This window comes from Oryctolagus cuniculus, chromosome 11 (genome assembly GCF_964237555.1).
Source record: "Oryctolagus cuniculus chromosome 11, mOryCun1.1, whole genome shotgun sequence".
Taxonomy (NCBI): Eukaryota; Metazoa; Chordata; class Mammalia; order Lagomorpha; family Leporidae; genus Oryctolagus; species Oryctolagus cuniculus.
Genome location: NC_091442.1, coordinates 83209878 through 83231568, shown reverse-complemented (window position 1 = coordinate 83231568; position 21691 = coordinate 83209878). Strand labels below are relative to the sequence as shown.

The 21691-nt window shown below is 39.9% G+C and overlaps 1 protein-coding gene and 1 pseudogene across 1 annotated transcript in view; one reads left to right on the top strand and one right to left on the bottom strand.

The window, feature by feature from the left end:
* Positions 1 to 9457, bottom strand: part of PTPRQ (protein tyrosine phosphatase receptor type Q) — a 252679-nt gene extending 243222 nt beyond the window's left edge. The window contains exon 1 of the mRNA XM_070053189.1: positions 9392 to 9457. Within this exon, the coding sequence (XP_069909290.1) occupies positions 9392 to 9457 (66 nt within the window). The remainder of the gene's footprint in view (positions 1 to 9391) is intronic.
* Positions 9458 to 9597: 140 nt separating this feature from the next.
* Positions 9598 to 19920, top strand: LOC100359121 (tubulin alpha-3 chain pseudogene; annotated as a pseudogene).
* The last annotated feature ends 1771 nt before the right edge of the window (positions 19921 to 21691 follow it).

Sequence of the window (21691 nt, the reverse complement as noted above, 5' to 3'; positions counted from 1 at the left end):
ACTTCCCATACTGGGGTGCCCGGTCTGTATACTGGCTCCTCCACCTCCTACCCACTTCCTGCTAACATGTACACAGGGAGGCCTCAGGGGATAGGTCAAATTTGCAGGTCCCTGCCACCTGCATGGGAAATGTATATTGAGTTCTGGGCTCATGGTTCCACCCTGCATAGCTCAGGCTGTTGTGGGAATTGGAGAGTGAACTAGCGGATGGAAGTGTTCATACTCACTTGCTCATTCTCTTCTGTGTGTGTGGTGTGTGTGTGTGTGTGTGTGCTCCTGTCTGTCAAATAAAGTAAAAATCAATTAATCAATTATAAATGAAACTTTGCTTCATCTGCTTCTAACATTTCTCAGGATGGCTTTTATTAGGGGCAACAGACTGCCATATCTGCTTTAGAACTGATGCCTGGGTTAAAATTCCACTGTCAACAATGAATTACAAACACCTCTGCACCTTAACCACACTTGGGGTAACCTGTGGAGATTAAAAATGGTAACCTGGGGACACACTATGCTGGTGTTTAATAACTGCTCACATTTGTAGGTCTGTTTTCCAGGAATTGCTCTGACTGCTGCTCTATTTTTAAGTGTTTTCCCCTCCTTCACACTGCGACTTCTGAAATGAAGCTGCTTGCATAACTCCGAGGGCATCGGTACCAAGCACACAATCACAGGACTGGATTCCCCAAGTCAAAGGGCTCTTTGGAAGGGCTGTTGATATGTTCAGGGAAGCATGTATGTAAGTGATGTATGTAATTGATGTCTGAAGAGGAAAACTTAACCCAAATAATACAATAAAAAAGAAGACTGAGCCATTAATTTTTTTCATAGTGCAGGCTTCTGATAAAACATAGATATAGTCAATGTATTGAAAAAATACTATTTCATGACAATAATACTTTAGGATTTTAGAGTATTTTATACTTTCATAACGATCACGTTTTATAACTTTTTTTATCTAGGCAGGAATAATTATTCTCATTTTCTATGTGCAATGTTAATTATATTGCTCAAGGTCACATCTAAAATGCAACAGAGACAGGAATGCAACTCAAACATTCCCCATGTCAATGGGGTGCTCCTTCTCTTCAAGTATGTCATAAACTACTTCAGACACTTTTTAAATTAGATATTGACTTTAAACTTAACTGCCGCCCTTCTATTAGCCCATGTGAGGTTAATTAAATACAAAGTAAACAGAAGTGTTAACCATGAGGATGAGAGGGATGGTTTCTTTTTAGTCCCTTCAAAGTCCTAACACAAAATTCTGTCCCTGGAGTAAGGCTATTAAAAGTGAATAGCCTGTGCTCGCCTCAGCAGCATGTACACTAAAAAACGTGACTATCCTACACATTACAAAACATTGAGATATTCACTCTTCTAGCTCAAAGAAACTTGGAAAACTCAATTTTCTCCATCTGCAAAACTATTTTTTTATATTTTTATTGTCTATCCTGGAAATAATTCACTGTACTTCAGCACACGGGTTAATTAGAAATTAACTTTTTACACAGAGATATTTCATTTAAGTCAAAACTATATAATATACATATAAGCCTGATGCTATCCTGAACTGTTTCATTCATATTTTAAAAAGAATTTGTGATGTGCGTCACTTACTCAAATCACACTGTACTCCACAAGTTGTCTTCTACATTTTTTTAGTTTTTGTTGATATTAATCCTCCAACACAAATTTATGAAGAAACTACAAAGTGCTAACCTAGTGCTTCATGTAATGACATAATTTCTTTTCAATATCTTCATACCTTTCAGTGGAAGACTGGGGTTCTTTCATTAAGTGGTTTGTAGATATTAGAATAATGCACCCACCCAGGTGATGTCTAGCTGAAGGCCAGCTAACAGTTACTCACTGGAGTCTCTACTACAGCTCATAAATCCAATTGCATTTGGGGCTGGATCATTTAAAACATAGACAGTAAAATAACATTTCCTACAGCATGAAGTATCTGCTTTAAAACAATCCTAAACCCCTAAACCATTCTCAGGATCTGAGGCTCTGCAGACTTTCAGGGTAACTAAGACATTTTTTTAACTCTGCTCAGTAAAAAAGTTGTGTATAATGTGCATTTTGCTTTTCTTCAAAATTCTTCCATGTATGTGGGGAGCAACTGGGAGCAACTCGGACTAGACTAAGTTACTGGAATTAAGACTTATTCTATGCATCTGCTCTCCCACAATATGGTGCTGGGAGAGGAGGAAACATCTTCTACCCAGCTGCCTCTCACCAACTTGACAAGCTGCAGGACCTGCTCCTGATTGGAGGAGAGCAGCGTGTGGGCAGCCGAGTTGGGATTGGTGGAAGAGGACTATAAAGGAGGAGAGAGACAACATGCAGGAGGAACATCTAAGGGGAACATCTGAGGGAACACCTGTGCAGCCCCCGAGAGAGCCGGCCGGCGGTGTGCCGCTCCCCTGCGGAAGTGGGGAATGTGGCAGGGGGAACTGCCCTTCCACGGAGGTGGAAGGGACGGTAGCCAACCCGGGAAGAACCAGCAGCAAACCCGGGGAGGGCCGAGCAGACGAAAGAACAGCGCAGGGTCCTGTGTCGTTCCTCCACGAAGACGGGGAGCGACATAATGGTGCCGTGACTCGGATATGAAGCCTAGGCAGGGTCTTGTGTCGTTCCTCCACGAAGAGGGGGAGCGACACATGTACAGAGAGGCAACAAAATTGCCAAGATATCCTCCATCAATTTTCTTCTTTTTCATTAAAGAATACTAGACATGACTGGGCTCTAAACATATAAATAAATGTTCTTGTAGTGCCAATGTCAAGAACAAATCAAAGTTATTTTAGTAGACTAGTTGACAATGTTATTCCTCTAGATAGGACAGCTTGTACATTTCACACACATCTTTACCGACCATTTCACGGGACTACCATGGAGGACACTGGAAGCTCACTGCTTGCACTGAGGAACTGACACTGCATGCTCTGCTTAATTGAACAATGGAAAAATTACATCACAAATGGAGTGCCTGACCAGACCCCACACAGTTAGGAATCCTACTGTCTGGCAATACATACACCAAGGACGTTATGATAACCCAACAACAAGATACCATAGATGACACCCTTAAATAAAAGCTAAGCATGAACCACCCATTTGATCCTCCCTAAAAGGGCCAAATAAGTATTTGAACATTTAAGTCACACCCAAAAGGCTTACACAGGGCTGTACCTGTTTTTGTTAGAGGTACTGTCTTTAAAGCCTTCTTTCTCAGCCCAAATGGAACAGGTGTACACTGTGGCAGGATCCAGGTTCAAGAATGTTGCTCTTTCTGAAACTGCCTTCTGGACCTATCAATCCAAAGGAATAAATTGCCAATTGTTTCTTTAAGGGACACTCCACAATTGAACACAAGGAAAGAAGCTTGGGGATTATTTAGTTCCACTACTATCTAATGTAAGAATGCAGTAGTGTTGGTTACAGCATCAAAGACTGAAGTTTAATCCCCCTCAGAGCTCCTTATAATAAACCATGAAAACAGCAACACTGTTAAGGTATGTGGTTTTGTAATGCTAAATATTCCCTTCAGCTCCATTCCAGAGAATTTCTATGCAAAAATGTGCAACTTCACCTTCACAGATATTCAATGGTGCCTCCAGACCCACCCAAATACATAACACACTCAAAGCTTCTTAGAAGTTTTCTAATTGGGTTTTTCTTTTAGTTTATTCATTTAGTGGGAATAAAAAGCACAATGTGAATAAAGAACAATATTTTAATATATCCCTCAATCCTAATTAAAAATCTATTTGCACATAAAATCAAACTTTATAAAATGTGATAACCCATTGCAAAACTGAGTGCTGATATAAATGCCATTACATGTGGCTAATTTTCATGTTGAAATAAAAACTACACAGAAATAAATTCAATTTACAGGAGCAAATACACAATATTTGAAGGGACAAAAGAAGAGGTACAGCTTCCTAAAACTATTAGCATAAGCTGAAAAGACAACAGAGGAGAAATATGAATTATAGACAAAAGAAAGAATATTCTTGTATCAAATATTTGCTTAGCTAAAAAATAACTTTTATCTAATGAGTTTTCACGTGAGTTTCTTGACCATTTTATAAGCCTAGCAAGCATAAAGGAATAAAATTATTCTGGCAAAACTGAAAAAATAGCAAATTTTAACTATAATCTTATATGCTTACATATAGACTTATAATCATATCATCTTAAATATATACATATTTATTTTGCTGTTTGATATAACAATGTTGATGTATTAGATGACCAAGTATTTATTATTTTCAAAGACAACTGTGAAACACAAATGTTGCTGTCCAGGATGATTCTTAACAGAGGAAGGAGAGGTAGAGAATATATATATAAACAGTACATGAAGTTGTAAGCAAAAGGAAAATATAAATTTGTACTGGGATGACCATAAGAATGCTAGAATGTAGTTGAACACAGTTGCTCCTCCAGATTCACAGGTTCTATATTTGGCCATCAAACCAACTGTGGATTGAAAATACTAAGAAAAAAGATTGTACCTGTAGAGACCATGTATTTACTTTTAAAAATATTATTTACTAAACAATACAGCATAACTTTTTACATAGATATTAGGTATTATGAAGCACCTTTTAAAAAGCCAATGGGTATTGGGGCCGGCGCTGTGGTGTAGTGGGTTAACGCCCTGGCCTGAAGCGCTGGCATCCCATATAGACACTGGTTCAAGACCCAGCTGCTCCACTTCCAATCCAGCTCTTTGCTATGGCCTGGGAAAGCACTAGAAGATGATCCAAGTCCTTGGGCCCCTGCACCCATGTGGGTGACCCAGAGGAGGCTCAGGGCTCCTGGCTTCAGATCTGCACAACTCCTGCCGTTGCGGCCAATTAGGGAGTGAACCAGCAGATGGAAGACCTCTCTCTCTTTCTCTCTCTCTTCTGCCTCTCCTCTGTGTAACTCTGACTTGCAAATAAATAAATCTTAAAAAAAAAAAAAAAAAGCCAATGGGTAACATGTATTATGAAAAAACTGACTCAACCATATTTGGCAGCAAAATAAACTGACATTTTCATTTCATTTTTCTAAGAGCTTTTTGGATACACTTGTGTAAATAACCTAGAATGGAAATGTATAGGCAAAAGTACACTGTTTATACACAAATATTACTCAATTTGATGTAAGAGATCTGAGCACCTGTGGATTTGGTTATGTGCAGAAGGCCCTCCAGGAGACCTAGGCATAACTGTATTGTAATTTGTGACATCTGTTCAGTAATATTTTATGAGAAAATTGATTTTAAAGATCATAATTTGAGGGGAAGAAGACATGACGATGGCACAATGATACATGTGAAGGTTTATGGGCAGGGAGAGCAAACAATGAAGACATTGAGCAAGTCCTCTTCAGAATTACAGCATTTCCAAGACTCCACGTGGTTCTGTCTGACATTTATTATTCTGTCTCCGTTACTCATTCCTCCACCTACCATAGACATACATTAGATAAAATTCCTGTATTCAAAATGCTCAAAATTAATGTTGGTAGAATTTTTAAGTGACTTAAAGAGAAACTAAATCAATATCAATCTTAAAATGTAGTTATTGTTATGAACAGATATTACATATACATCAATATTAATTTTAAAAATTCAAAATCCTAAAGAACTGCATGACTTCTTTATATACAAATGACAACCTAGAGAGAGAAAATATTCTGTGCTTTGAATTATTATCAGGATACCTAGACCCAAAATTTATAATCCAGTTTTTGTAACATACTTAAAATTAACAGTCCTCACTCTTGGACTAAGATACTTAACACTCTGGTTATGCGAGCATGTTTTCTGTTAATACATTTAAAAAGTCTTGACTGCTCAATATTACAAAGGTCTATTTAGCTTTCCCTGTAAACATAGGCCATTTAAAATTATTTATAAAAATCCTTGGAAATGAGTCTATTAAAATGAATAAAGTTTACTACTTTGAAATGCTTCACAAAACAAAAATCTTGTCTTAAAAATACTCACGTATTTTTACTACAGGCACATAACACAGATTACTTAATTTAGTACCACAGATGACAGACACAAATTATATTTCGTGCCTGGAGTTAAATTGCTAAAGTTAACTTTATGATGCTTTAAAAGCATGGTTATGGTGCCAGCATTGTGGCATAACGGTTTAAGCTGCCTGTGATGCTAGCATCCCACATGGGCCATGGTTTGACTCTCTGCTAATGTGCCTGGGAAAGCAGCAGGACATGGACCAAGAGCTTGGGTACCTGCACCATGTGGGAGATCTAGAAGAAGCTCCTGGCTCTGTCGAGGCCCAGCCCCAGCTGCTGCAGCCATTTGGAGAGTAAACCAGCAGGTGGGAAGGTATTTCTCTGTCTTTCCTTCTCTCTTCTCTCCCTCTGTAATTCAACCTTTCTAAAAAAAAAAAAAAAAAAAAAAAAAAAAAAAAAAAAAAAAAGAATAAACTACCCTTAACATTGTTCTGGTAACGTTAAAAAAAAAAAGCATGGTTACTTTTGACCATCCTTGAATTGCAATATACAAACACACACTCCAATATTAGATTTTTTTTTTTCTACAGGCAGAGTGGACAGTGAGAGAGAGAGAGAGAAAGGTCTTCCTTTTTGCCGTTGGTTCACCCTCCAATGGCCGCCGTGGCTGGTGCGCTGTGGCCAGCGCACCACACTGATCCGATGGCAGGAGCCAGGTGCTTCTCCTGGTCTCCCATGGGGTGCAGGGCCCAAGCACTTGGGCCATCCTCCACTGCACTCCCGGGCCACAGCAGAGAGCTGGCCTGGAAGAGGGGCAACCGGGACAGAATCCGGCGCCCCGACCGGGACTAGAACCCGTTGTGCCGGTGCCACTAGGTGGAGGATTAGCCTAGTGAGCCGTGGCGCCGGCTCTCCAATATTAGATTTGATCAAATAATATTACATGGGTACTATGACTTTCATAGGGGATAACAATCCAGCTTGGTTTGGACTCTGAAAAATCAAGATTTACAATTAATGTTTTAAACTTTCAAGCTTATTTCTCTGTATTCGGTCTAGCAATTGTGAGACTGCCAAATGCCTGTGTACTACACATGTTTACAATGTTAGAATTAGAGAAATAAGGTAACAAATATTAGAAACATACAATTTCCATTTTTTAAATTTTCAATAGTCCCAAGGTACATAAAACTATGAAACTCCTCCATTTTTTCCTTCTGTATGTTTTTGAGAACTCGATACATGGATGAGTATTTGAATAAAGTAAATAAAAAGACTTTTTCATAGCTTGCTATCTCAGAAATGATGAATTAGAATCTCAAATGGTCAGAGCTGAGCTGCGGCTATGAACAAAACGCTGTTTAGAACTGTGGAGGGAATCCTCTTTTAGCAGAGATCACCGGGGAAGAATTCCAGGGCTGAAGAGGCTTCGTCCGAGTCTTGGAAGGCAGTACAAGCTCCCAGGCGGAGCGTGCGAAGAGGAGAAGCAGCAATGAAGGAATTCCAGGCAAAGGGAAAAACACAAGATACGGAAACCACAAATGGCATATTGTGTGTTCAAAGAACACAACTTTATTTACCTTGTAACTAGCAGGGAATTCCTTAGTAAGTTAGATATTCACAATGTGTCTTGGTTTCCTCACCCTTACAAAGAAACACTAGTATCCGTGTTGCACAGTCATTGTGAGGATTAAATAAGAGACTGCATTCAAACATTGAGCACTTGGAAGCAGCAGCAGGCACACAGCAAGCACTCCGGAGGTAAAGCGTGGGGAGTCTGAGGAGTGGGGACTGGACACGCGGGGGCCACTTCTGAGGCTGCACACAGCCTGGAAGGGGCAGGGCTGTGTGCGCAGTGCCGTGGAAGTCGGACTGCTTCCTGCAGGCCATAGAGACTTTGAGCCAGGTCCTCACTGCGTTTTTAGAAACACAGTTCTGGCAACGGCTTGCACAAAGGATTCATTTCCATTTTATACTCTCCCTGACCTGTCATAAGGTGCATTAGTGTACTCTAATCCACCGCAGTGTTATTTAGAGCAGATCTGAAATGTTACAAGTTTCCACTTGTATTTTTTCTTCAAGTCTCATTTCAGTTCTGTTTGTGAATCTCCGAGATCCCATTATAGCATTTCCTTAAGTCTTTCTTCCACACTGGTATCTCCTAGACTATATGTTCTGAGAAAACATTACTTTTCCTCCAGAGAACAATTCGATGGCCTTAACCTATTCGTTTTTATTTGCTACATCTGGTTTGATGCAACGGAACCTGGGCTAAGTTACTGTTAAATATTTGATTGTGTTATCCGTCACTGCAGGCAGAGCCACTCCTGTGTGAAAGAATTTCCATACACGTGTAATTAGCATTCCCCAACAAAATCAGTGCAATACTTCCATTCATTCATTCCATTCATTCAGTTCTAACTCGCAAACTGTTTGCCTTTTTCCTTTCTTGGTAGTGACAAGTAAATGTCAATAAATTAAAACAAATTCCACATTGTACACTACTGAGTTTCAAGGCACTTTTACCATGCTTCTCCTCATCTAGTTATTTTAACCTTTACTTGTATTTTTCTGTTATCATTAACATTTTTTGTGGGTTAGCTCTTGAATTTCATACAGCTCTCTTCAGTTACAAAGGTGTTGTTTTAACAGGAACTTTTCCAAGGCCCGAGTGATATCGCATGGGTGTCCAATTCATTTGGGTCTGTGGGCAATGATCTGTGAAGGTTTCCAAGAGTGCTTTGAGCAAAAGTTAAAAGATCCGGGGAAGGGAAAGGAGTGACTAATATATTCACGGAAAAAATTCCCTTGCACATTCTTGGTTTCTGAAGACATTTCCTAAGTGACAACAGACTTCAAGTAGGCATTGTCTAGTTTAGGTTCTAAAAGTGTTTAAAGCCAATGCGCTCCCCTGCAGTGGGTATGCCGGGGGTTTCCCAATAAACCACTTTTGTGGACAAGTTGGGGAAATGGCATTTAATGTATAGCATTTTAAAGCATCAAGTCACCAAGGCTGAAAAGGTAGGGAAGAGGATCAAGTTCTACCTCGTCTTCAAAAGTACATCTGAACATCTGGAAAAGCCACATGGGAAAAGATTTCATCGAAAAGTAAGATAAAAGCATTGCCACATTCTAGTGGCCTCCAGCAGGCTGATACCTCTGTGATGTGACCTCCTCCTTATCTGTTTCCTACAAAAGCTGTATCAAAAGGAGTGGTAGCATTAGAGGTTCTAAGATTTTCCTTTTTTAAAAATATGAGATTAACTGGGCCAAGTTCAAATGCTTTCATTAAAGGCACAGTAAAGTGAGGCTTCAGGGACACTTAGCCTATCACAAAATTTATTGTTGTACACTGAGAGGGGGAAAAGCAAACCTACATATCAGCTCTCTATACCCAAGAAAATCTGCATATGGTTAATTCCTCCAATTCAAAGATCATGTAGCCACTCTGTACGGCCATGGCTGCCTAATTTTACCACTCTACTCCTACTGAGAAACACCACTCTCAGAGTGCTTGCTTGGTGTCCAACATCAAGTCCTGAAGCTCCATTAACTCCAAAGGTAGTTAGGATTACGGTCATTCCCACTGTAGACAGGACAATGGGCTCACAAGGGTTGAGTGACTTTGCAAAGGATTTAAGCCTGAAGCGTGGAGCTCCATTCTCACCTAGGAAAGGTGGCTTCTAGGTCTATGCTTTCTTTACAAGGGCACAAGTGTACAACCACAACTGGAGAAAATCAAGTTCTGCTAGCTATTTGCAGGACAAAGATAAGTCAGTTTCAAAGGGGAAAAGGAAATGCATACATATGTAAATTATATTTTCTTTTACATGCCTTCACTCAAGGTCTCAAATTTTTAGTGAAATATCTTAGGACTTGAGATACTACAGAGATACTCTTGACACCCCTACTGCTAGTAATTGGTGGTTCTCAGAAGAGAAACAATTTCCCATCTTCACGTTTCAGATCTTCTCTTCTGTCAGTATGTACTATAACATAATGCATTTCAGCAATATCTTTTAGCTTTTTAATAGTTACTTCCAATTATAATTATTTTTAGATTTTTTTTTCTTATGGAAGTGCCATACATGAGTTTAGTTACAGTCATTGGATGGTAAAATAAGAAGATACAGCACTGGTTGAATATAGATACTATTGGTACATAATGCTTTTATATCAACACACTTCTTTTTCAGTTAGACTTCCTTATTAATTACCTAGAATGCCTATGAAGTCCAATAATCTCTTTTTTGGTATCACCAGTGTTCACTCACATTGCTCAGGTCAAAGCCCTAGGTTTCTCCCTTTCCTAACAGTCCAGTTTAGACTTTGTACTTGCACCCTGTAAAATGCATCAACCACCTAACTTTTCCATTGTCCCTATCTTTATTCACATACTCTTTTGCTTGGGTTCCCAGTTCCTTTGCCCACCAGCCTTGCCCATTTACAATTCCTTGTTTATATCCAGCAAAAGGGAAAATTTTGAAACCTAGGTCAGATTGTCATTCTTCTGTATAAGGTGCCCAGTCGTTCCCAACCTTTCTTAAACTCAAAAGCTTAGCCTATCGGATGCCTGCGATCTGAGCCCGGGTTTGTCTCCCAGGTCACTTCCCGTCACCTTTCTCCCTCGTAACTGGAAACAGCACACACCCTCTGCTCCCCTTCTCCTCAGATGCATATGCTCTGTCCTATCTCACAGCCTTCATATGCTTGTGCTCATGCCTGAAGAGCGTTCCCCTACCCTGTCCCACTATGGCTCCTTCCCATCCTTTAGACCTGCCATCTAATTCAACTGCTTTTATAATTGCTTTCTGTGGTAGGCCTTCCATCCCTCCTCAAATACTCCCCAGCACATCACTGTCTCTTTTTCCCAGCCTGCAAATAGTATTTCATTTATTTCTCCCTATCTAACAAATACTTAATGACTTTTATTGAATGAATTAATAACATTTGGGAAAGAACATGGAAACATTTTTTTCACTTGGCCCCAAACCTTTGGTACTGTCCACAGTTCCTTCCAATGTGCTGTAATATAAGGTCATGTATTCATGAATACAGTAATTATAACCCTATGTCAAACGCTATTCTAAGCATTCACATTTATTAAAACAGCTATTTTCAAAACAAAGCCATGAAATGCATAGTACTATTTCCCTCATTTTATAAGCAGAGAAACTAAGGCATAAACAGGCTAAGAACATTGCTCAGAGTTACTGCAGTAGTAGGACCCAGAATCAAATCTAAGTCCGTGGCTGCATGGTCAAGTTCTCAATCACAAGACAATGCTGCCTTCAGACAAGCATGGAGTATTACCAGGAAAAAACCCAGATTGTTCCAAGTTCTGAGGCTAACATTAGATAAAGAACCATGAAAATGTATTTGAAAAGACGCCATCTACTACTGAAATATTCTAATCAGGGAATATTTTATAATAACCCCAACTCATCAAATATCTCTTAAGAATGAGAAGTGTTTGATTCTCCAAGTTTGTGGAATAGTTACCCGCTCACTCACATTGCCATTCATCACTACTGTCATTCCACTGTCATGTGCCATTCCAGCATTAAATTATCCATCTGAAATCTATTAAGTACATTCTTTATTTAAAAAAAGTCACAACTTTACTTGGATCTGATGCAGATTTGATTTGAATGCAGGCCTCCTGGACATCTGTGGGAGCTCTGACTGAAGAATTACACCATCTTCTGCATTTTCAGGTTCAGCATAAACTTTGAGGTGAATTAGTACCTTAGAGAAACAAACGGAAGCATCATTCATGTTAGTGAGCAAGAATATCTCAATTCAAACAATATTTAAAGTAATTTTTACAAATCCTTATGTCACCAAGTTTTGAAAAGGTCTCAATTTTAGATAAAATATATCTTGCAATGATCATGCTAGATTTGTTAAAATGATAGAAAAATCATTACAACTCAAGAGAAAATGGAACTATAATCTCCAAGCATTTGGTAAATTTCATATTTTCAAGGGAACATTCCCATTTTCCATTCTTTTTGACAAATATGTGGAGTCTGAGAAAAATTAAGGATCCCTACCTTTATGTCATTTACATTCTAATATGTGCTAATAGATAACAAATACATATAATAAATATACACATAACATTGTTTTTCTAGTCTCAAAGGTATTAAATTTATTTAGAAATAGAAAATTAGATATTTATCATTCATGATGAATACCACTGGAAAATTTTCTTGATACTCTGCTAATAGCTAAAGATCACAGTTCAGCTTGTCTTCTGCACAATTTATTTTAATACCAAACCTTATGGTTTTTCTATTTTATTTATTTATTTATTTATTTATTTTATTTTTTGACAGGCAGAGTGGACAGTGAGAGAGAGACAGAGAGAAAGGTCTTCCTTTTGCTGTTGGTTCACCCTTCAATGGCCGTCGCGGCTGGCGCACTGCGGCCGGTGCACCGCGCTGATCAGGTACTTATCCTGGTCTCCCATGGGGTGCAGGGCCCAAGCACTTGGGCCATCCTCCACTGCACTCCCTGGCCACAGCAGAGAGCTGGCCTGGAAGAGGGGCAACTGGGACAGAATCCGGCGCCCTGACCAGGACTAGAACCCGGTGTGCCGGCGCCAGTAGGTGGAGGATTAGCCTAGTGAGCCGTGGCGCCGGCCTAAACCTTATGGTTTTTCACCACCATACAAGCTTCTAGGAATTGTAATGCCTTCCTTGTAACTTGCTTGTCCATATGTTTTTCCCAAATTTAAATTTTTTTGTAAAGATTTGAAATGCAGAATATATATATATATATGAGAGAGAGAGAGAGAGAGAAATCCTCCATCTATTGGTTCACTCCCCAAATAGTCAAAGGGACCAGAGTTGGGCAGATCCTAAGCCCGAGCTTTCTTTGGACCTCCCATGTGGGTGCAGGGTCCCAAGCACTTGGGCCATTTTCTTCTACTTTCCCAGGCACATTAGCAGGAAGCTGGATCAGAAGCGGAGGTTTCAAATCAGTGGCCATATGGGATGACTGTGCCACAGAGATAGCTTTACACACTACACCACAGTGTGGGCCCCTTTCCTGATCTTTTAATAGTTCTCACTATAAAAGTAAATCATCAGTTCAGGTCTCTAAGGATAGTTACAGTTTTAAATAATTTTTAATATTAGTTTTCCTTTCAATAGCAATTAAAGAATTCACCCTATTTTTTTAATTATTAGATTTGCAGAAAATAAAATTTCATCTTTCATGTGTTTGGAAGTTCAATTTTTTTTTGGCAGGCAGAGTTAGATAGTGAGTGAGAGAGATAGAGAGAAAGGTCTTCCTTTCCGTTGGTTCACCCCCAAAATGGCTGCTACTGATCCAAAGCCGCGCCGATCCGAAGCCAGGAGCCAAGTGTCTCCTCCTGGTCTCCCATGGGGTGCAGGGCCCAAGCACTTGGGCCATCCTCCACTGCCTTCCCGGGCTACAGCAGAAAGCTGGACTGGAAGAGGAGCAACTGGGACAGAATCCGGCGCCCCAACTGGGACTAGACCCTGGTGTGCCAGTGCTGTAGGCGGAGGATTAGCCAAGTGAGTGGTGGCACTGGCCGTAAGTTCGATTCTTTGACAATACAATGAAACACTGCATTTTTACTTACCAGGCTGGACCTTTAGTCTATTCATCTTCTCTCAGTTCTACAAATCTGCAGCCGGTATTTAAATTGATTATTTATGTAAAATTATCAGAAAATGATAAAATAATCTAGTTAGAACTACCCAGCAAGATCCCCAGGTTAAACAACCTCAGATCTGTATTCTTAAATATTTGCAAAACTTCAAAGCCTACTATCAACATTCACTGCAGTGGCCCAGGAAATGTTGAGTCAGTGCGTCTGCCATCGTCCTGAGATCGTTTACATAAATGTTTGTGCATACTTTTGCATTTTTATAGACAAGACCTAACATTTTCCCCATATTTCAAGAGACTCCATGAGCCTCAAAAATTAGTTTACTGAATAGAATATACTTCCCAAGACATGTTGAGACCATTTGTGTTCAGTGCTTAATTTTTCTTTTCTAGAATCTCCCTCTTTGCTCCCCTGTACTCCAACCATGCTACTCTATGTGCAATTTCCTCATGTCCATATGTTACTAAGTTCACAAAGCTTTCTCTGGCTTTCCCAGCTATGGAGAGATAGACGCCTCTTCTCTTAACCTCTCTTCCTATGCAGATGGCTGTTTGCTCCACATGCAGCATTCCGTTGTCTTCCTACTCCCACCCACTGGGTAACTCCTACTCTTCCTTTGTGACCTAGCACATCACTCCTCCAAAAAGACTTCTGTGACTCACCCTGTATCCCAACTCTGGGTTATTTGATGTACTTGTATATACTCCCAGAGTACCTACGGCATAACTCCTGTATCAGCAATTGTAAACTTGCATTATCACTGCTGAAATATTTGTCTCATCCATTAGTATTTGTGGCCACTGAGGCTAAGTCTTATTAATAAAGATTTCTGGTACCTATCACAGTTCCTGATCCTGAAAAAAGTCATTTACTGAGTGAATAATCAACAGAGGGATAAAAGAATACTGCTTCAACCCTAAGAAGTTAAAGAGCCTTGAATTACTAAATTTCAGATAGTCACTAGTACGTCAATTTATAATCGATATAGAAAGGAAATGATCCAAACTTTAAATTGAAAATGGATGGATTTGTGAAAAATCCTCCTAGTCCACAGGTCAGTTAAAAATGAAAATATATTTCTAAGGTAGCAAGAACCCAACCAAGCATTTGCCAATTCAAGCAGGATTGTGTAAGTTAGGAAACAGAAAACAGTTACCTAGGATCCATTGGACAAAAAATTGTTTCATTGGGATTTGTGAGACTTTCTTCTATTATTATTACTTTTTTCAAAGTATCCCAAGTAATTACCAATAGTTACTAATTCATCTACAGCTATGCACATGCAAGTGTAATATTCCTCTATCTCAACCCCAATGTTTTCCAAGTTTAACTGGTGAAATAGCCATCAAAGAGCATTACACACAAGCATATGAAATACACATGCAAACAACACACAGTACACTCCACAGATATAACAAACTTTACTTTTATGCATTGTTTCCTAAACATGTTTTACCTTTTCAAAAATATTGCCTTATACTTAGTTAGATGGTACAGTTAGATTAGATGGTACAGTTCTAAATAATCATATTACAGATGATTCAAAATTTTCCTTCTGCTCCTGAGTATAGAGTGAAACTGCATTTACCAAAAAATCCTCAGCTAAGACTGCCCCCTAGAGGCAAACTCCTCACACTGTGTGAGAAAAGAGCCAAGTTGTTGGAGCTAGTGTTAATAGAGAGAACTGGATCCATTAATATTCATATGACAAATTATCTACTTTACAGTAACTTTATGATGAACTTCTTTCCAGCCAAGAATATAGTAAGGAAGATACCTTCTAGGTATTCTGATAGGAGAAAATGCAGACTGGAATGATGTTTAAAGAATATATGTAAATTCTAGTGAATTCAACATTTAGAAATCATGCTTAGAATTGTGGTTCAACACTTAAACAGAGTTCAAATGTGAGTAATTGTACCCATGAAGAGTAACTCAATTAAATTTCAAGAAAATAGTATTTCGAAATGCACAGTCTATATTTTTTATGAAAAGGCAACATGTCCAATACTTACTTGTCATGGCTGAAATGGATCTTAGAAAGCAATTTAAAGTTCCCATTGCTGTTCCACTGAATAGAACCATCAGATAAGGATGACAAGATTTGAGGTTTCCAATTGTTTTTGAGTTTTTCCACAAACACCTTTTCTGATTTGCTGTTGTCAACATCTAAAATAATCACAAGATAGTGATGAAAAGACACAGGACCTGGAGAACTCTAGGTTAAAATTATTTATATTGGTGTCACATGAAAAAACTCTGAAATTATTGGCTGATAGGAGGTCAAGGGTATCAAAAAGTAAACTGTATTAATGAGATGACTTGACACTATGACCTACTTCTCAGAATTTACCACTGTTATTTCAAACGGTCATAAAAAATAGCATTAAAAGTTTGTCCTACCAGGAGAAGCACCTGGCTCCTGCCATCGGATCAGCGCGGTGCGCCGGCCACAGCGCGCTGGCCGCAGCGGCCATTGGAAGGTGAACCAATGGCACAGGAAGACCTTTCTGTCTCTCTCTCACTGTCCACTCTGTCAAAAAAAAAAAAAAAGTTTGTCCTAGCACAAAAATTTGTGAAATCCATGCACATGAGGATCTTCAAAGAGGTCATGGAAAACACATGTCGTGCCAAACTATGTGTGGATCTCAAAATCTTCTGCTCCAACATAATCTTTTAGTTCCATTTCTCTGCAAACGTTATTTGAAGTAGCCCCCTGCTCTCCTTGGAGACGAAGGGAAAACTGCTCCATCCCTGGCTCTGTCACTTTCCCACTCCATGTTCTGAGCCAATTATTGTCCCTGAGCTTCGGTTTGACTATAAAATAGGAACTGCAGCCATAGACCCCTCACTTAACTTCTGCAAAGACCAAATGAGATGAGCAAGGACTCAGTGTTTGACACTCACTATGCTTACTAAGCACTATGTCCCTTATTCTCATGGAAGGCATTCAGTGAGCACACATTTCATGTCTACTCCCTCTCTGCCTCCTCGGGCTACAGGCCTCGCATTCACCCTTCATTTCCATTATCATCAGGATGCAGGCACTATCCCTCTTACAGCAACATTTTCCCACCATAACCCACGTCTTCCAGTGTCAATGATCTTCCTAATTAATGCTTCTAGGTTCTTTTTCTTAAACCGATACCTTGCACCTATCCACCTCAAACCTGTACTTGTTTTCCCGCCCCCAACATACACATTCTCCTTGTTCTTTCTTTAGAAGCAACAGCTCCAGAGTTAAAATAAGACCATCTGGGTTCCTGCATAGGTTTGCTACTGAACAAAAAATGTTCCTCTAGCCTGCTTACATAACCTTTATAAAGGTCAATTTTCTCACTTCCATATAGCTATTCCCAGAATTAATTAATGAGATGATGTGTTAAAAGGCATGTGTAAAGTGTAAGGTGAGTATTATAAACTATCATTTTAATGGATTTCTATTGCTTTTAAGGTGAAGTTCAATCATTTGAGAAAGACATTTCTGGCATCTGGCACCACCTACCTTTCAAATGGAGTTTGGAGAAAAGAACTTCCTTGGGAAGAATGCAATCAATCTGCACCATTCTTCTTCCAAATTTTTTCAGCTGTGTGCTTTTGCTCACAGCACATTTCCTTCCTCCAAGTTTGAATAAGTCTCCCTTCCAGGAGTCCATCCCCTTGTATGAATTCCAGGACACATTTACTCAATTCACGACTGGTGAGTGCTTGGTTATTATGTTTTGCTATACAAGTATAGTTTTCTTGGCTTACGATTTTATTCCTTAATATTTTTTCTCCATTGTAAGCCTCATTAAGAGAGGGATGTGTATCTGTTTTACTCCATTTATTAGCATATAAGAAATTCCACAAAAATGCCTGGATTACTTAACCTGCACCAAGTACCAGTCTAGCCAAGATAACACCAATAAATTATCAACTCAAAGAGAATGTTTTAACAGAAACCTAAACACAAAAGATTCTTCAAAATTTTACATTATTAAAGATGTGTATACACACACACACACACACACACACTCAGGTATTGTAAGAGGATATCACAAGCAAACATCAATATTTGAAAATTAGGGTTTCAAATGCCTCTTACCTCATGTGTTTTAACTACGAACCCTGGGCTTAAAGTAGATTTTTGTCTCCTATTCATTTACTGAGAACAGTGAAAATTTGTAAAGACAGCCAGGAAATAGTTGTGTAATTGCTTTTTCTGTAGTATTTGGGAGGCATGTGTTCTAAATTTAGTTCTTCCATAGAATCCACATGATATTTAATAATCTGTTGAGGTAGATTCGTTCTGAGAGGAGGAGCGTAATGGGGGCAAGAGGCACGGAGTCACCACACAGACCCTGGGGAGCCAGGTGAAAGCAGGCCTGAGGCAAGCAGCCTGCAGACTCATTTATTTCAGTTGTTACAGCAGCTTATATAACCAAGGCAGCCAATCTGGTCAAGGGGCGATCTAGGCCCTAACCAATCACACCCTGTTCCCAGGCAGTTTCTGTTGCCAGTGGCCATCTTGGCATGGCCTTCTCATTCCACAATAATCTTATATCCCAGTATCAGCCACTTATTTATCTCAGCCTTTCAAGTTATTCCAACTAAATATAATTTCTGTTGTTTCAACATTCTCTACATAGGACAAAAAGGTTCCCTGTGGAAGAGAGGCTAAAAAAATAGAAAATGAATTTTAATTAGAAATTATAATGCTATCATAATCATAGCAATAAAAGGATTAATACAAATACATGAATATAATATTGATTAAAATTAATTACATTCATATTCAAATATATGGCAACAGATGACATTAGAAAAATCTTATAAAAATTTTGATCCAGCTGTATTTTGCTATAAAATACAGCAATCTCTTTCATTTTGGAGTAGCATTGAAAAGAGATTTCAGTTTTCTGAAGGTCCAATGATGATCTGTCCATGTGAGATGACCTTCCTTTTACAAGATGATCTAATGAAAGTAGTTAAAAGGACAAGTGTCAAGTGCCGTGTGTTCCACCCCTGAAATTCATATGTGTGTCTGAAGATTTATAACACAGGTGTGGCTACTGAAAAACATTCTAAGACTTTTAAATCCAAGAGTTTAACAGCTAAGTAGATCTCATTTGTGATAAAAGCACTGGGGCCGGAGTTCACTTTCCCTCACTCATTAGCCATGTGTCTTCAGGCACATTGGTGCATTTCACACTCAGTCTCTGGCTTCCTCACCTGTACGATGTGTATAACAGAATCTGTATTATGTGGTTGTTCTGAGGATTATAGAGTCTATGCATTCTTAGGTCTCAACACAAGGTCAGACACAGAACCATTATTATGTGTATGTTACTTTATTTCAAAAATTAAGTAGCATGCATCGAGAGGCTGTTATCTTTCTGCTACAGGATGTTCCTAGGAAAACTCACTAAACGTAATCACAAGGAACAAGCATCTACCCAGCGCCGCAGGTTTCCAAGGCCGTGGTGGAGCCATATAGCTCCATCCTGACCACCCACAGGACCCTGGAACATTCAGACTGTGCCTTCATAGTGGACAACAAAGCCATCTACGACATCTGTCAGTGCAACCTGGACATCGAGCGTCCCACGTACACCAACCTCAACCGCCTGATCGGGCAGGTTGTGTCGTCCATCACGGCCTCCCTGAGATTCAACGGGGCCCTGAACGTGGACTTGACAGAGTTCCAGATCAACCTGGTGCCGTACCCCCGCATCCACTTCCCGCTGGCCACCTACGCCCCGGTCATCTCGGCGGAGAAGGCCTACCACGAGCAGCTGTCTGTGGCCGAGATCACCAACGCCTGCTTCGAGCCGGCCAATCAGATGGTGAAGTGCGACCCTCGCCATGGCAAGTACATGGCCTGCTGCATGCTGTACAGGGGCGACTGGTCCCGAAGGACGTCAACGTGGCCATCGCCACCATCGAGACCAAGCGCACCATCCAGTTTGTGGACTGGTGCCCGACTGGCTTTAAGGTGGGCATCAACTACCAGCCCCCCACCGTGGTGCCCAGGGGTGACCTGGCCAAGGTGTAGCGGGCCGTGTGCATGCTGAGCAACACCACGGCCATCGCCGAGGCCTGGGCCCGCCTGGACCACAAGTTCGACCTCATGTACGCCAAGCGGGCCTTCGTGCACTGGTACGTGGGCGAAGGCATGGAGGAAGAGGTTCTCCGAGGCCCGCGAGGACCTGGCTGCCCTGGAGAAGGATTATGAGGAGGTGGGCGTGGACTCCGTGGAGGTGGAGGCGGAGGCCGAGGACGGGGAGGAGTACTGAGGTCTTCCAGGGAGCAGCCAAGCTGAGATGGCGGTTTACAATTAAGGTTTCTGTATAAACTGAAAAAAAAAAAAAAAAAAAAAAAAGCTGATAGTTGGAAAAGTGTGTGCTTTGACAAAATACACCTGGATCCTATTCCTATTTCCACCACCTACTATCTGTTCCTGGGCAATTTATAATCTTATAGAAACTACATTTTCTAATCTGTATAAAAGAAATAAGCATGAGAACTTTGCATGGTTATCAATAGGCTTAGAGAGTGTGCATGTAAAACAGTAAGTACATAGGGGTTCCTTAAAACCTAACTGTAATTCTCACAGTGAGCACAATGAACAGACTGTCTACATTGTGATTATCATGTCATTTCGAGCACCAAGCACTGCACAAGTTGTGTCAGTGAGAATTAAAGAGCGCTACTCCTTTTCAGACACGCCAAAGAGATTTTAAAATAATTCATCACAATACTCCCTAACAGAAAGGAGAAATACTATTTCCTCAGTCTGCTTGATTTATATATGGTGCTATAGTTCTGAAAACAGGCAGAGGCCCCCTGGTGGTATGTTCAAGTATTGTTCAGACAGAGGTTCAAGGTTCGGCATAACCATTTTTTAGTTATAAACCCCAGGATCTTTCCAAGATCCAGTTGCCTTCTCTAAAAAATGGAACTAATTGTCGTGCAACTGTCAGTAGACTCCAACTGTAAGGTTGTTGAAAGAAAAACAATGAGACTATTCATCTTTCACGCATTAAGTTGCTGTCCAGTACTGAAGCTAGAAAAGCACCAGCGAGTAAAAGAGCCTTTTCATCCTTCAAATCCAGCAAGAAATTCACTCATTAAGCAGAGACTTCCTGAATGGGGATTAGGACCCAGAGGTGACTTTGCTGTCCACCTCAACAGACCAGCTGAAGACAGTGGTCACAGACTTGAGTGGATAAGGACAAACTCTGATCCTGTCTGCCTTCTCCCTGTGCCTCTATTTCCTCCTACCCAATGCAGGTCAAACCCACAGAATGGCACTTAGCATTTAGAAGGCGCCCTTACACTCAGGTATTATCAAAAAGCAGATTTTTCTAGTTATTTTGACCTTCATTTGCCTCCTAAATTGTTTTTAAGTATCTTGAAAGGAGATAGCACAGAATACGATTTTTCATAGCAACCACAAGAATACCTTGTAAACTCTACCTTTGGCAGAAACCTGTTAACTATTAGAATACCTTCTAATTTAGATGTTTTACAAAAATCACATCAACAGTAGCAAACATCTTTAGCTATCATATCTGGGCCACTTGGAAAGAAACTGGCAGCCTGACATGGCGGGAGTCGGAAGTCTGAGATGGATGCTGCTTAGGGCAATCTTTATTAGAACTTCAATCATTGCTCAAGAAAAGAGCAATCACAATAAGGCAATGAAAAAATACCAAATATTATCCAGAGATTGCTTTTTCCAAGCTTATACAAAGTTCCACAGTAAAACTTATCAAACTGATAGAATTTCTCAGTCACTACAGATCAGTACAATTCAGGGAAGAGATTTTCTTTGTGTGCCAGGAACTAAAAGTCAATGGGCCAACAAGAAGAACACAGTCTAAAGAGAGATAACAGGGGTAGGACCTTGGTTTTCTGCAAAAATAGTTTTCTACTATCTAAAATGAAATTTCATTAGACACCCCGTGCTGTTAACAATGTTGAAGAAACATGTCACAGACACTCCTTATTTCACTGGTATTAAATAAAAATTTCAAATCTTTCTGTATCTTTTAGTAAAATTGT